This window comes from Notolepis coatsorum, assembly GCF_963971535.1.
Source record: "Notolepis coatsorum genome assembly, chromosome: 18".
NCBI classification, from domain to species: Eukaryota; Metazoa; Chordata; class Actinopteri; order Aulopiformes; family Paralepididae; genus Notolepis; species Notolepis coatsorum.
Window position 1 is genome coordinate 96971825 of NC_140182.1, and position 14335 is coordinate 96986159.

A 14335-nucleotide genomic window follows, 5' to 3' on the forward strand; every position below is an offset into this window, starting at 1 on the left:
TTATTTTCTCCACCACTTCTAACCACAATGTCATTTTGGATTCATTGAGACCCAAAATTCTTGCTGTAGATATTTCTTGATAGATCACATCGAGATATGTAATAAGCCAGACCTTTCGGCAATTTTTTTCCGGTTGGAACCATCGTGATGCTATCAGCTTTTTAGCCACTGTGATACCTGATAAAACCAATCTCTTTAGCTGTGGATGTACTGCACACTCAAAAACATCATTCAGCAGTAATACAGAGGGGTGTACAGGTATATTCCAAGTTACGAGATTTGATAATTGCTGGGTCACCTCTTTCCAGAATATCTTAACTGGTGGGCAGTCCCAGTACATGTGCATAAATGTCCCCTCGTCCCCATTTGTACATAGAGAGCATTTGGAGTCTTGTATAAGACCCATTTTTTTCAGTCTTATAGGAGTCAAGTATGTCCTGTGAATATAGTTAAGATTGATTTGTTGATGGTCCGGGTTCCTTGATGTGAGTCGAACATTTGCCCAGGCTTCTTGCCAATCAAAATCACTTTCCAGGTCTGGTATATCCCTCCTCCAGACGGAGTCTAGGTGGAGGGTTTCATATGAGGACGTTAGTAATTGATGATAAAAATCTTAAACAAAACCTCTTGATGTCTCTCTTTCATAGAAGAATTTGTGGTATCTGTGGTGTTCAATTGGTTTCGTTAATGGAACACCTTGAGTCTTCAAACATAACAATAACTGTAAGTAAAAAAGATGTGTGGACTTGGTGAGATTACATTTCTTCTGTATTTCTTCATATCTACAGAAACCCTGTTTGTTAAAAACATCCCCTAATGAGTGTATGCCTTGCTTTTCCCATATAGGGAATCTTATAGGTCGTTTTTCAATCAAGAGTGCATTATTATTGAATAATGGAGTATGATTGTGCCATTTATGTGGGTTAGGATATTTTTTTTGTGTTTCACGCCATATCAAGTTTCAAGTTTCAAGTTTCTTTAATAGTTGTCATACAGAAGTACAGAATACTTTCATACAAAATGCTTCTTACTGTTACGCTCCAGAGATTGTGCTAGACAAGATAGTATCAAATAACATAGTATAGCATGTAATTTAGAAGTAGAAAATGAGGTCACAGTGTTCAGTATAGACATATGTACAATGTTCGATGCAGAATAGACGTAACTGAGTTACCATATAATATACAATACTATGCAGTGTACTAATGTACAATACTATATAGTGCAAAGCAGAAATGGGATGAGGTACAATTTAGGTACAATTTACAGTAAGGTGTACGAGTTGTAGTGCAATCCTTCATCAATAAATATAAAGTGTGGGGAGTGGGTGCTACAGTGTGTTTGTTTAAAGTGAGTGTGTGCTATAAAGTGTGTGGAGTGGGTGCTACAGTGTGTTTGTTTAAAGTGAGTGTGTGCGTGTGGATGTGTGTGCTATGTGCGTTTGATGGTTGTTGTTGTGTAGTGTTCATTGTTCGTTTAGCAGCCTGATGGCCTGGGGATAGAAGCTTCTTCTGAGTCTTTCTGTGCTCGCCTTGAGACTCCGGTATCGCTTGCCTGACCGCAGCAGTTCAAAGAGGCAGTTGTTCGGGTGACTGGAGTCTTTAATGATTCTCTTAGCCTTGCCCCTGCACCGCTTGTTGTAAATGTTGTGGAGGGTGGGGAGCCCCCCTCCAATTGTGCGTTCGGCTGAACGTGTCACTCTTTGTAGTCTGCTTCGGTCTTGTGCAGTGCTATTCCCAAACCAGGAGGTGATGTTGCCAGTCAGGATGCTCTCTATTGTACATGAGTAGAAGTTCTTAAGGATCTTCTGACTGACTTGGAACTTCCTTAGGCGCCTGAGGAAGTAGAGGCGTTGTCGTGCCTTCTTCACAACACTGTCAATGTGTGTGGTCCATGTCAAGTCCTCGGATATGTAGGCTCCGAGGTACTTAAAGCTGTTGACTCTCTCAACCGGTGCCCCGTCGATGCTGAGGGGGCTGTAGTCCTTGACCCCCGACCTCCTGAAGTCCACAATCATCTCCTTTGTTTTGCTGACGTTCAGGGAGAGGCTGTTTTCCTGGCACCATCCCGCCAGGACCTTGACCTCTTCCAGGTAGGCCCTCTCGTCGTTGGCAGAGATCAGGCCCACCACCACTGTGTCGTCAGCAAATTTGATGATTGTATTGCTACTCCGCTGAGCCACACAGTCGTGTGTGTACAGGGAGTAGAGGAGGGGACTCAGAACACAGCCCTGGGGGGCCCCTATGTTGAGGGTGATGGATGAGGAGGTGCAGTTGCCTGCTCTCACCACCTGGGGTCTGCCCGTCAGGAAGTCCAAGACCCACTGGCAGAGGTCATAGTTCAAGCCCAGGTCCCTGAGCTTGGCTATGAGTATGGAGGGGACTATGGTATTGAATGCCGAGCTGTAGTCGATGAATAGCATTCTCACATAGTTCCCCTTCCTCTTGTCCAGGTGTGATGCTGCTGTGTGCAGCACATGGGCTATGGCGTCCTCCGTGGACCTGTTGGGGCGGTATGCAAATTGCAGGGGGTCCATGTTGATGGGGAGGGAGGAGCAGATGTAGCCCTTTACTAGCTTCTCAAAGCACTTCATGGCTATGGAGGTGAGAGCTACAGGGCGGTAGTCGTTGAGGCAAGCAGGCTTGGATTTTTTGGGTACAGGGATAATAGTGGACTTCTTCAGGCAGGTGGGGATGACAGCCTGTTCTAAGGACAGGTTAAATATGTCAGTGAATACCGGGGCCAGTTGGTCGGCACAGACTTTTAGGACGCGGCCGGGGATGCCGTCCGGTCCTGCTGCCTTCCTGATATTCACTTTTTTAAAGGTCCGCCTCACCTCATGCTCTGTTACCCTGAACACTGAGTCTCCATCAGCAGCAGACCCCCCCCCCCCATTGCCGTGGCTTGTGGGCTGGTGTTGTTATTACCAGCATCAAACCTTGCATAGAAGGTATTGAGGTCATTTGCTAAGGAGATGTCACTGTTCAGTTTGAGGGAGGCGCCTTTGTAGTCTGTCATCGTTTTGAGCCCCTGCCACATAGCTCTAGAGTCAGCCTGTTCAAACTGGAGTTCAATTTTATCCCTGTAGCGCCGTTTGGCCTCTGTCACTGTCCTCCTTACGTTGTATCGCGCCACCTTGTGGTCATTCATGTTGCCTGCCACTAGGCCGTCGTTGGATGCTTTGGTGCGCGCTCTCAGAGCTTCACGGACGGATTTGTCTACCCAGGGTTTTTGATTTGGGTAAACTCTCATTGTGGTAGTGGGGATTGTTTCTTCCACCAAAGTACGAACATAGTCCAGCACTGTCTCCGTGTAGACATTAATGTTATCTGTGTCACGGAACACACCCCAGTCTGTGCACTCAAACGCAGCCTGGAGCGTCTCCTCTGACGTCAAATCCCATTTCTGCACCTCTCGCGAGACTACAGGATCGCATGAGTAATTATGGGGCCAAATTTCCGTTCACAATGCTTGATTGGTAGTTTAGTGTATGCTATGTCCTTCAGTCTATGTGGGGCTACTATGTTTTCTTCAAATTTTCTCCAGGATACTAATGCTTGGGGATCAAACCATGTTGTCAATGGTCTTAATGTGTACGCCTTAAAATAGTGGAAAAAATCTGGAAATGCCATGCCACGTCTGCTTTATTTCTCTGTGCGGTGGATCTTTTTATACGTGGTGGTTTGTTATTCCAAATAAATTTGTATGTGGAGGAGTGTAATCTTTTCCAGTAACCCTCTGGAGGGGGTAACGGTAGCATTGAACTGAAGAAGTTGATTCTAGGTAGTACGTCCATCTTAACTATTGATATCCGTGCCTGTACTGAGTTTTTAAGTATTGCCCACCTATCAAGGTCGTCTTTGATTTTGTTTTGGATTTTTGTGTAATTGTGCTTCACCGTTTGTCTTATGGTGGGGAATATTTCCACTCCCAAGCATCTAAAATGTTTTACCATAGGTATCTCTCCTGGGAGGGTTATATCTTTTTTTGCAGGGGTGTTAAGTGGAAGGAAAGCCGACTTCGGCCAATTTATCTTGAATCCCGATAAATCTCCAAAGTTCTCAATCAACTTGAGCAGATGAGGCAGTGTGGTGTTGGGGTTTTGCATGAACAGTATTACGTCGTCCGCATATAAACTAATTTTATGTTGTGTGCCCTTGATTACGATTGGTTGTATGGATTGGGATTGTCTTATATATTGTGCTAATGATAGATCGAATAGTCCGGGACTAAGAGGGCAACCCTGTCTAGCTGAGCGTGATACCGGAAATATTCCGGAGGTGATTATACCTGTAGTAATCATGGCCGATGGGTCTTTGTATACTACTTTAATCATATCAATGAAACCTTTACCTAACCCCATCTTCTCTAATACTGCCCATAGATACGACCATTCCAGCCTGTCAAAAGCTTTCATTGCATCCAGGGACAGCATCGCCTTAGGTATGGTGTCGTCCTTGTCGGCATCTAGTACGTGCAGTATTCGTCTTATGTTATCAGTGATCAGGCGGCCTCTTATGAAGCCAGTTTGGTCCGGATGAACTAAAGACGTCATATGCTTTTGTAATCTGATGGCTAATACCTTAAGAGTACAGTTTGATATCGGTTCCGAGGAGGCTTAAGGGTCTGTAACTACCGCACTCGGTGGGGTCTTTGTCTTTTTTGAGAAGGACTGTTATGAGTGCAATATTGTCATTTTTATGGAAGTTCCCCTCCTTGACTGAGTATAAGATCATATTTAGTAATAAGGGTCCAATTATGTCCCAACAAGAAAGGTAAATTTCTGGTGGGATACCGTCTCTTCCAGGAGCCTTAATTACCACTTTGCATTTCGGATATGGCCTTCTTGAGTTCCTCTAGTGTGATCGGTGTTTCTAACTGTTTAGCGTCATCCTCTGAAAGTTTAGGGAGAATAATTTGATTAAGATATGTGTCCATTTTGTTTTGATCGAAGGTCGTTTCTGATTTATATAAGTCGGAGTAGAATTCTTTGAATGTATCGTTTATTTTTTCAGGGTCTGTTTCAAGTACTTGTTGTGCTCTAATGGTAGTTATATCTGCAAATTTTGCATTAATTCTTAATCGCATGGCTAATAGGTGACTAGGTTTAGAACCTTGGGAGTACTGCTGTTGTCTTGTGCTACGTATTTGTATTTCCGATTGTTGTCTGTATATGGCATTGATCTCTTTTTTTAGTACCTTAACTTGATTTTCTAGTCGAGTTGAGTTGTTGTATTTTAAAGAATTAAATAACGTTGAGTAAAGCGTTTCCAGTTCAGCCAGTTTTGTGCATCGATTCTTGCGCATTTGAGGAAAAGCTATCAGTGAAATCCTTGATCATTCCCTTTACCGACATCCATATTATTCTGGGGTCTTGCACCGAGTTTGCATTCTCCCGTAGGAATACTATAAGAGCTTCTTTGAGTTGTGTAATGAATTCCTTGTTATTAAGCAGCATCGAGTTAAATCGCCATCTTGGGGCTCGGGAAGATAGTATACCAAATGTTCCTTTTAGGAGTAAATAACAGTGATCAGTGCATTGGGTATCATTTCCACTTCATAGTTATCAAATAGTCTCGGGGATGCAAAGACATAATCTATTCTGGATAATGTGTTATGTCTCGCAGATCGACAAGAGTACTTTCGGGTCGTGGGATTGAGTGATCGCCATAAGTAATTTACACCTGTAATCTTCGACCAATCCTTTAATGCATTAGATGAATTCTTTTGTTCGCTGGAAAAGGCGAGGTACGATTTGTCCATCCTTGGATTCCAAATGGCATTAAAATCCGCACCTATTATAAATGAGTAATCGGGAAGGTCTAACATTGCTTTGGTTAGTGTAGTGAAGAAACCCTCTTCGTACAAATTTGGGGCATATACCGCTGCCAACGCTATTTTCCTGTTCTTGTGTACAATCATAGCTATAGTTATACGACCATCTGCATCAGACCATACTCCCTTTAATTCAATATTCAACTTACGTCTAACGACTATGGCTACACCTCGAGTTCTCGTACCAAAAGAAGAGTGACTAATATTATGATGTGTTGTCCACTAACACATGTTTACGTTTATAGCTGATTTTAGAATGGCTTCAGAATGAAGTTAAATCAACTATCCAGTTAGTTTTATAGTGTAAATTGGCTACTTGAGAGAGAGTGAGAGTGAGTGAGAGAGATTCATGTTACGCGCAACTTGCGGAGTACGCACTGAGTCCGTTGTCTCAGAATGGATTTGGTAGAGAGAGAGAAAAAACCTAGTTACTTTCAAAGTAACTAAGTTACTTTGATAATCAAGTAATCAGTAATCAGATTATTTTTTACAAGTAATCTGTGGCATCACTGCTTGTATGTCATAAATGTCTTGATGAATTGAAAATGGAGGACCCTTATGTAAACAAGACAAAAGTATTTTTCTGGTCTGCATCCTCTTAGCAGTTGTTTGTATTGAGCCATACTGTATTGTACCCATTCTGCAATCTGTTAATAAAGTTTTCAATCAATCAATCAAACCATTTGTGGAACAGTCGATCAGCCCTGCCTAAGGTAAAAGTATACACAAAGCAGCACATCTCATATTACAGTACCTTACCTTCGAGTTGCTTGGTGAAGAGAACTTGGACCAGGAGCCAGAAGAAGAGGATGACCATGATGCCCTCGATCATGCCTTTACAGCAGAACAACAGCACAGACTGCCAGAGCGGCTGCCCGGGGTATTCCTCATCATGGTAAGGCATGGTGCCAGTGATGTACAGAGGGTCAGAGTCTATCTTTTGCAAAGAACCACAGTAAAGCAGAGAACCAAATTTGTCCAAATCTCCTTGCAGGTCATTTTCTCTGTTGTTTTAAATGCATTCCGGGTGAGGAGCATCAAAGACCATGAGAGGATTTCAGAGGATCACTCTGAGCCATTGTTTTGAGTGCTGTGCACGCAAACCAAATATATCTGCATATGTTCCCATTAAAACCCCTTTGACATTCAACATCAAAAGCGCTCTAGTTGTCTGGGTGATAAGACCATATGATGAGCAACAGGAAACCAGCACATTACAAGATAACAGCAGAGCTCAAAGAGAAGAACACACTTCCACAGACAACAGTGCAGTCCCCAGTTGTAGTTGAAAATCGTCTTCCCCGTTCAAGGTCATGTCGGAGTCCTTGAACTCAAGTATATTTCCAGCCATCCTTGTTCCAGGACAGCAGCGCCCTCCTCTACATAGAGATTTGGCCAACAATGTTTCCCCCTCCCTGGTAAGGTGGGGCGGGGGTCTGTGGGCGGATCTCATCATAATACCCCTCTCATCATGCCTACAACATAACTTCTGCACTGTTCCAGATGCCAATCCAGCATCGTCACTATAGAATCACTATTCAGTAAAAACCCCCACCCAATCCCTGCATTCATCCCCGGACCCACAAGCTGTCACTTCCATTAGTATAGCCCTGTCACAGGTCTGTCATAGTTCAGGAATTAACCCTCAATAGTTTCTATCTATCCCTCATATACACACATGCACACACAAGAAAAGCTTTTAATTTAGTGGTAGAGTCCAAAAGGTTTCCAAGGGAGGTGGAGACATGAGCGTGCTCGGTGCAAAAGTGCACTCAAAAGTTGGACTACATGCTAGGAAGGCTATTATAATAACTCTCCTCATTCTACTTGGTATGATCCTAAATATTTATGAATGAAGGTTAGATTTACAGTCGACTTGTTGTGTAAAGCTGGTTTAGCATCTCCGAGTTGCCATTGTAGTTGGTTAGACGTCAAGGAGTAAGTGTAGGGAAATAACCCAAAATGTATAAACTGATATAAAAGAATGTGACCCATCCCTTCAACTTGAAATGGTATCTGTTATAAGAGGCAATGGTGCCCCCAACTGGCCATGCACATGTGGTGCATTTAGATATACAGTACATTTTCTTTTTACAAAAATTGCACACATCAATGAAAGAGAAGATGATAAATGCAAACTTCAAGGAGCATCACATCAGTTTAAATTTTTCAAAGAGCCTAACGGTATCTTCCTCGGAATGATTGACGAAAGCAATTCCAATCATTTCCATGAATGAAAAAACAAATGGCATGGGGAACTTCGTAAAAACACGGAACACAGGCTTTGTAGGCTTTTTTTTTTTTTTTATTACTCATGGCCATGCCCACATAGGAAATGCACTGAGCAAACAAAACGAACAAAAAAAACAGGCCTCAACATCAAACTTGGATTTCACAGCGGTTCAGTTCCAAGACATTTGTGGTAATGTGAAAAAACGGGATGGCGGCCCCATGATTGTACAGCAATACTGATAGTGGTCGGAGAACTCTTCAGCTCACGTGACGCAGGTGACGCGCCACACGCAGCGCTGTGTTAAGCAGGCCATCGCATTGGTCTCTAGAAAAGTGAGGTTGAACTATTTCGGCGTTGTAAAAAAGAAAAGAAAAATTAACACGATCAACACCTGAGGCCATTTACATACATTCTTTGTGTTTGGATACAGTATGAAATACAATACAGCAAATACAGTATGCAATTGATTAATTAGCATGCCTGATTCTTTCACCCTGGACCAGAAGACGTTCCTGAGAAACTTGCTTCCCAACATGGAAAGTCAAAATGAGGTAATTGGTCTTATCACTTCCATTCAATATTAGTTGTGTATTATATAAGCCTTGCATTCCCTACTTTCATTTTTTTTTTAATATATATATACCGTGTATATATATATCATCTCCCGCATGTATGAATGTTTCACAATTCTGGGATCAGGCAAAAATTCATGAATCATCTTTTTGTACAATGTCAAAACCACATGAGCATCGATGAAAACATTTAACCAGTTTCTCTTAATACCCGTTTTGACTTTTGAGAAATCTTAAGCTTTCTGCAGGACAATGACAATATACATCATCCTCTAAACTGTAACCAAAAGCCTGCATTGCTTTTACTCCCACCATTCCTTTTGCATCCCCAGTTACAATGCTCACTAGGAGGGGTGCAGTATTAACACAGAAACATGGGCGCAGATGGGAGCTACGATAAAGTGAAAACTCAAAGATTCTAAGTTTAGTTTCTTTTTTGGTCATTATTAGCTGCTGTACGACGACTACAGTGTTCTGTTGGAGGCTATACAGGACTGGCTCGCTCACTACAGGACTGGCTCGCTCACTACAGGACTGGCTCGCTCACTACAGGACTGGCTCGCTCACTGCAGGACTGGCTCGCTCACTGCAGGACTGGCTCGCTCACTGCAGGACTGGCTCGCTCACTACAGGACTGGCTCGCTCACTACAGGACTGGCTCGCTCACTACAGGACTGGCTCGCTCACTACAGGCTCGCTCACTACAGGACTGGCTCGCTCACTGCAGGACTGGCTCGCTCACTACAGGACTGGCTCGCTCACTACAGGACTGGCTCGCTCACTGCAGGACTGGCTCGCTCACTGCAGGACTGGCTCGCTCACTACAGGACTGGCTCGCTCACTGCAGGACTGGCTCGCTCACTGCAGGACTGGCTCGCTCACTGCAGGACTGGCTCGCTCACTACAGGACTGGCTCGCTCACTACAGGCTCGCTCACTACAGGACTGGCTCGCTCACTACAGGCTCGCTCACTACAGGACTGGCTCGCTCACTGCAGGACTGGCTCGCTCACTGCAGGACTGGCTCGCTCACTGCAGGACTGGCTCGCTCACTACAGGACTGGCTCGCTCACTACAGGCTCGCTCACTACAGGACTGGCTCGCTCACTGCAGGACTGGCTCGCTCACTACAGGACTGGCTCGCTCACTACAGGACTGGCTCGCTCACTACAGGACTGGCTCGCTCACTACAGGCTCGCTCACTACAGGACTGGCTCGCTCACTACAGGACTGGCTCGCTCACTACAGGACTGGCTCGCTCACTACAGGACTGGCTCGCTCACTACAGGACTGGCTCGCTCACTGAACTACTCTGCACAAGCTGCTTTTGAAGAACCCTACTGAAGCTACCCGGTTAATCTTCTTAATGAAGCAGTATAAAACAATGGCGATTTAGAGTATTAAGCCCTTTTTTTGACATGAACATCCACTAAAAAAGTAGCTTCTACGAGGCACTAAAGGTAAACCGTTATCTAGTTACTTTGGAAGCTTTCCCACACTGATATTCACATCAACGTTCCCCTGATGTTGCTCCCATTGAAAACATAATGTACATAATGTGAAAATAAAGGACAAACGAGAAAGAAACAAATAAAATCACTAGAAGAAAAAAATAATAATAACTAAAAAATTCAAACTGTTTAAAGGTGATACATTTGATTTCCTAGGCCGATTTCCCAAAACGGGCTGAGGGGGGGGGGGGGGGGGGGGGGGGGGTATCGATTACATTACTTGCATATATGCAACATACTGTAGGTCAAGTTTGGACTACATATCAACACAGAGACAGTTCATTCAGTTCTTATTTGACAAGGGAGGTAGAATACATGACAACAACACATTTTGAACATCAGGAGTGAACCTCAATTTGGTCCCTTTGAGGAAGAGGGGGACGAGGAAGAGGAAGGACTGTGTGAGGAGGAGAGGGGGGTAAAACCACTGGTCCCAGCAGGCGTGATGTTCTGGGAGACCACAGGAGGGGCAGCAGGCGGCTTCTGAGCAAACAGCTTCCCTACAGCACAGAGATGAGAGGGTTAAATAGAGTGTGGGGGGGGGGTATTGGTACAGAAACTATCTCTGAACAATCCGGGTCAAAACCTTATGTTATAGTGATAGATTAGCCTCATATCAACAGTGGCTGCTGGGTTAAGTGATCGTTTGAACCATGATTTGAAGGTAGAACCCGCACGCTGAGGTATAATTTTGACTTTTCCATCCATGATGGATCTTTGTCAGGAATTGACCCGACGATATCCAGTTGAAGGAATTTGAGCCGACGATATCCAGTTGAAGGGAATTGACCTGACGATATCCAGTTGAAGGGAATTGACCTGACGATATCCAGTTGGACCCGACGATATCCAGTTGAAGGGAATTGACCTGACGATATCCAGTTGAAGGGAATTGACCTGACGATATCCAGTTGAAGGGAATTGACCCGACGATATCCAGTTGAAGGGAATTGACCCGACGATATCCAGTTGAAGGGAATTGACCCGACGATATCCAGTTAAAGAGATTTGACTAAATTATACCTGGGTGTGCGGGTTCTCAAGTAAAACATTTAATTTATTTTTTATATTAATATTAACTCTTTGCCCGCCAAACTCGAGAAAATTCGGGTTATCTCGCCATGTGTCGAGTGCCAGAAACCCGAGATTTCTCTGGTTTTGGTCCTTTGATATTTTCCTTTGATCCCCATTCTATACGGTCAGCCAGAGCCCTCTATGTGTCTCTGATTAATCTGCCTACGTTGAAATTGCAATGACGATCGAATCTCACCAGGTGGCAGTATCGCCTACCTTTTGAACTCAGATTGTCTGAACTAAACCGTCTCTGTCCTGCTCCCTTTCTTTCCTGACTCGCTCTGATCTGCAGAGCAATCTCTAGGAGATCTCGCCGCAAAACCTAGTTTCCTGTATACAAGTAATTACGAGAAATCGCGATCGCCGATGGGATCATTGGAATTATTCTTTTTAGAGTACCTTCTGGCTAAGGTAAGGTCTATGTCTATTTTACAGAACCTGAAACATGTTTCTGTAACGATCACAGTGTCGTATCTTACCGGACCTAAACCAATCTTTTAGTAACTATCGCATTTTGAAAAAAGACTGGATTATTTTGGAAATGGTGTGTAACAAACTACAGTGTGTAGAAATGAACTGATTAGTCAGTAATGGACTATGAACAATGCCTGCAAAATGAGCCATACTATTGTCTCCATAGCTATAATACAGAACACACAATGGGTCTGCAAACATCGCTAAAATAGTCAATAACGCTGGTGCCATTTAGTAAAGATAGCGAAAGCTGGTGGCAGTCAAAGAGTTAATACCCTTGGGGAAATTCAGGTGTCATAGCAGCTTGGGGGGGGGGGGGGGGGGGGGCAGGCAGAATAGGTAATAATAATAGTTTAGTCTTCTCTGTAGTGGTTTTGTTTATCTATTATTTTTTATTTTGATGAAACAGTGTCGTCTACTGCTGTACTACCAGCTGTCAATCATGGATATGGAAGTTACGCCCCTGCTTTCACTTCTGCTAAAAGGCCCAAAGGTGTTCTTCCCCAATTCCTTTGTGCCAAGTGCCAAACCTGGAGTGTCACGGTGGCTGAAGAGAGGCCACAACAGACATCTGAAGGGCTCACCTGAATAGAGCGTGCCGTTGACTTCCACTGACACACTGATGCTTGCTGCTGCTCCATTGGTGGAGATATTCACAGACAAGTCTTGTTTGCCCTCTGTGGTGAGAAAGAGAATTACAACTTTGAGACACTGGGAGACCAAACCTGCATCCGAATCAAGCATCCATTAATAAAACAATTCTTGTCCATCAATAAAACAGCATCATAATTCAATAGACGTGTGTGGGATTTAATCAAGGAGAAATAAAACATTACAAGCTAAAAAAAATATATATATGTATATATATATATATATACAGGTGCATCTCAATAAATTAGAATATCGTGGAAAGGTCAATATATTTAGCTGTATTGATGCAGTAATTTGTGCAAAAGGAGCCCCAACCAAGTACTGAGTGAACATACATGAACATCATTTTCAGAAGGCCAACATTTCTATATACATTTTTTTTTTTTTTTTTTTCAAACGTTCAAACTTTGAGATACTGAATTTTGGGCTTTCATGAGCTGTAAGCCATAACCATAAAAATTAAAACAAATAAAGGCTTGAAATATTTCACTCTGTGTGTAATGAATCTATAATATATGAGAGTTTCTCTTTTTGAATTGAATTACTGAAATAAAATAACTTTCCCATGATATTCTAATTTATTGAGCCGCACCTGTATATAGAAATAAAAGTAAACACTCCAGCATCATAAGAGAAGCGACAGCGTACTGCACAGTGTGTGACGTCACTAACCATGGCCATTGTTGAGTTTGAGGGCCATGGGGTTGAAGTGAGAAGCCATGGCCAGCAGGTTCTGCTGGAAGGCTTGTTGCATAAGACGCTGCTGCTCCTCTGCCAGCCGCGCCATCTTCCTCTCTGGACCCTCGGCAGAACCGAGCCCATGACCCAGCTTGTCCCTCAGCTGGTCCAGGGTGGCAGCTTGGGCCAGCTGCTGCCTCCCCAGGGCCAGGGCCATGGGCAGCCTATTGGGTAGCATGGGGGTGGAGGGGTCATCTGATACTGCAGAGGTTAAAGAGATCAGAATGTTAGAAGAACATCAACTAAACAATAACATGTGTCCACAGATGGTGTAGTAAGACCCCGGGCTCTGGAACCATCGGAACCCCTACTGGCATAGGACGACTGAATCCACCACCAGAACCTCCCCTAATCTCCCCTGTGTCTCCTCGACGCCGACACTAAACCACCTGCCTAGTGTCTGAAAACATTTGACATTAATATGCATCCATAAATAAAAACAAATCAATTTGAAATGTGCAGATGTTATATCAACTAACCTTACTGTCATGCACAACTAACCTTACGGTCATGCACAACTAACCTTACGGTCATGCACTTGTCCTAATATACTAACCTACATTGTAGCGCTCAACACTTTGATGAACATTGTTACTCAGCTGATAGAGTTGTGCCCTTCCTGATGACTTGTCGTACAGAACTTGTAAGTCGCTTTGGATAAAAGCGTCAGCTAAATGACTAAATGTAAATGTATATCAGAAAGAACCGTTGTAGACTGGATGAAATGTGTTGAAGGTGTGTGGAAGTAATACGCCAGCAGGGGGCACAAGATCCTACATTGGTCTCTCGTCACAAGGTAGGTAGTCACATGAAACAGAAGCCTGGTAGCAGGTCACCACATGGCTCTGGCATGAATCATTTACCCGTTAGAAAGCCAAACCAGCTTAAGATTTGATGAAAAAATTACTTCTCTTCCAATAAGAAAAGGACACATTTCAACTTGGAAATTGCTACTCATCGACCTAGAATGGAAAAGTGATTTTGAATTGGAACCCATTTTGAAAAGTAATTGTATTTGTATTTGAGTGCTTTATTTTTCTTCAGGAAGTATATCAATTTAAAAAGGTTATAATTTAAAAACTATACAAATCTAAATTGAACGCAGAAACTGGTGGCATTGGAGTGGTTAGAATTTAAATATTAAGTATTTATGATTGCGTATCTGTATGTAAACTCGATGTACTGTAACTGTAAAGGAGGTATAAATATAAATGAAGTATAAATAAAGGTTTGAAATTAAATAGAAAA

The 14335-nt window shown here is 43.2% G+C and overlaps 1 protein-coding gene across 1 annotated transcript in view; it reads right to left on the reverse strand.

Moving 5' to 3' along the window:
• Positions 1–10501: 10501 nt before the first annotated feature.
• LOC311245456 (AT-rich interactive domain-containing protein 3B-like) overlaps positions 10502–14335 on the reverse strand; it is a gene marked incomplete at both ends in the record, with an annotated part of 30878 nt that continues 27044 nt past the window's right edge. Inside the window, 3 exons of the mRNA XM_084335298.1 lie at positions 10502–10650; positions 12283–12375; positions 13022–13282. Coding sequence (XP_084191424.1) covers positions 10502–10650; positions 12283–12375; positions 13022–13282 — 503 coding nt within the window. The remainder of the gene's footprint in view (positions 10651–12282; positions 12376–13021; positions 13283–14335) is intronic.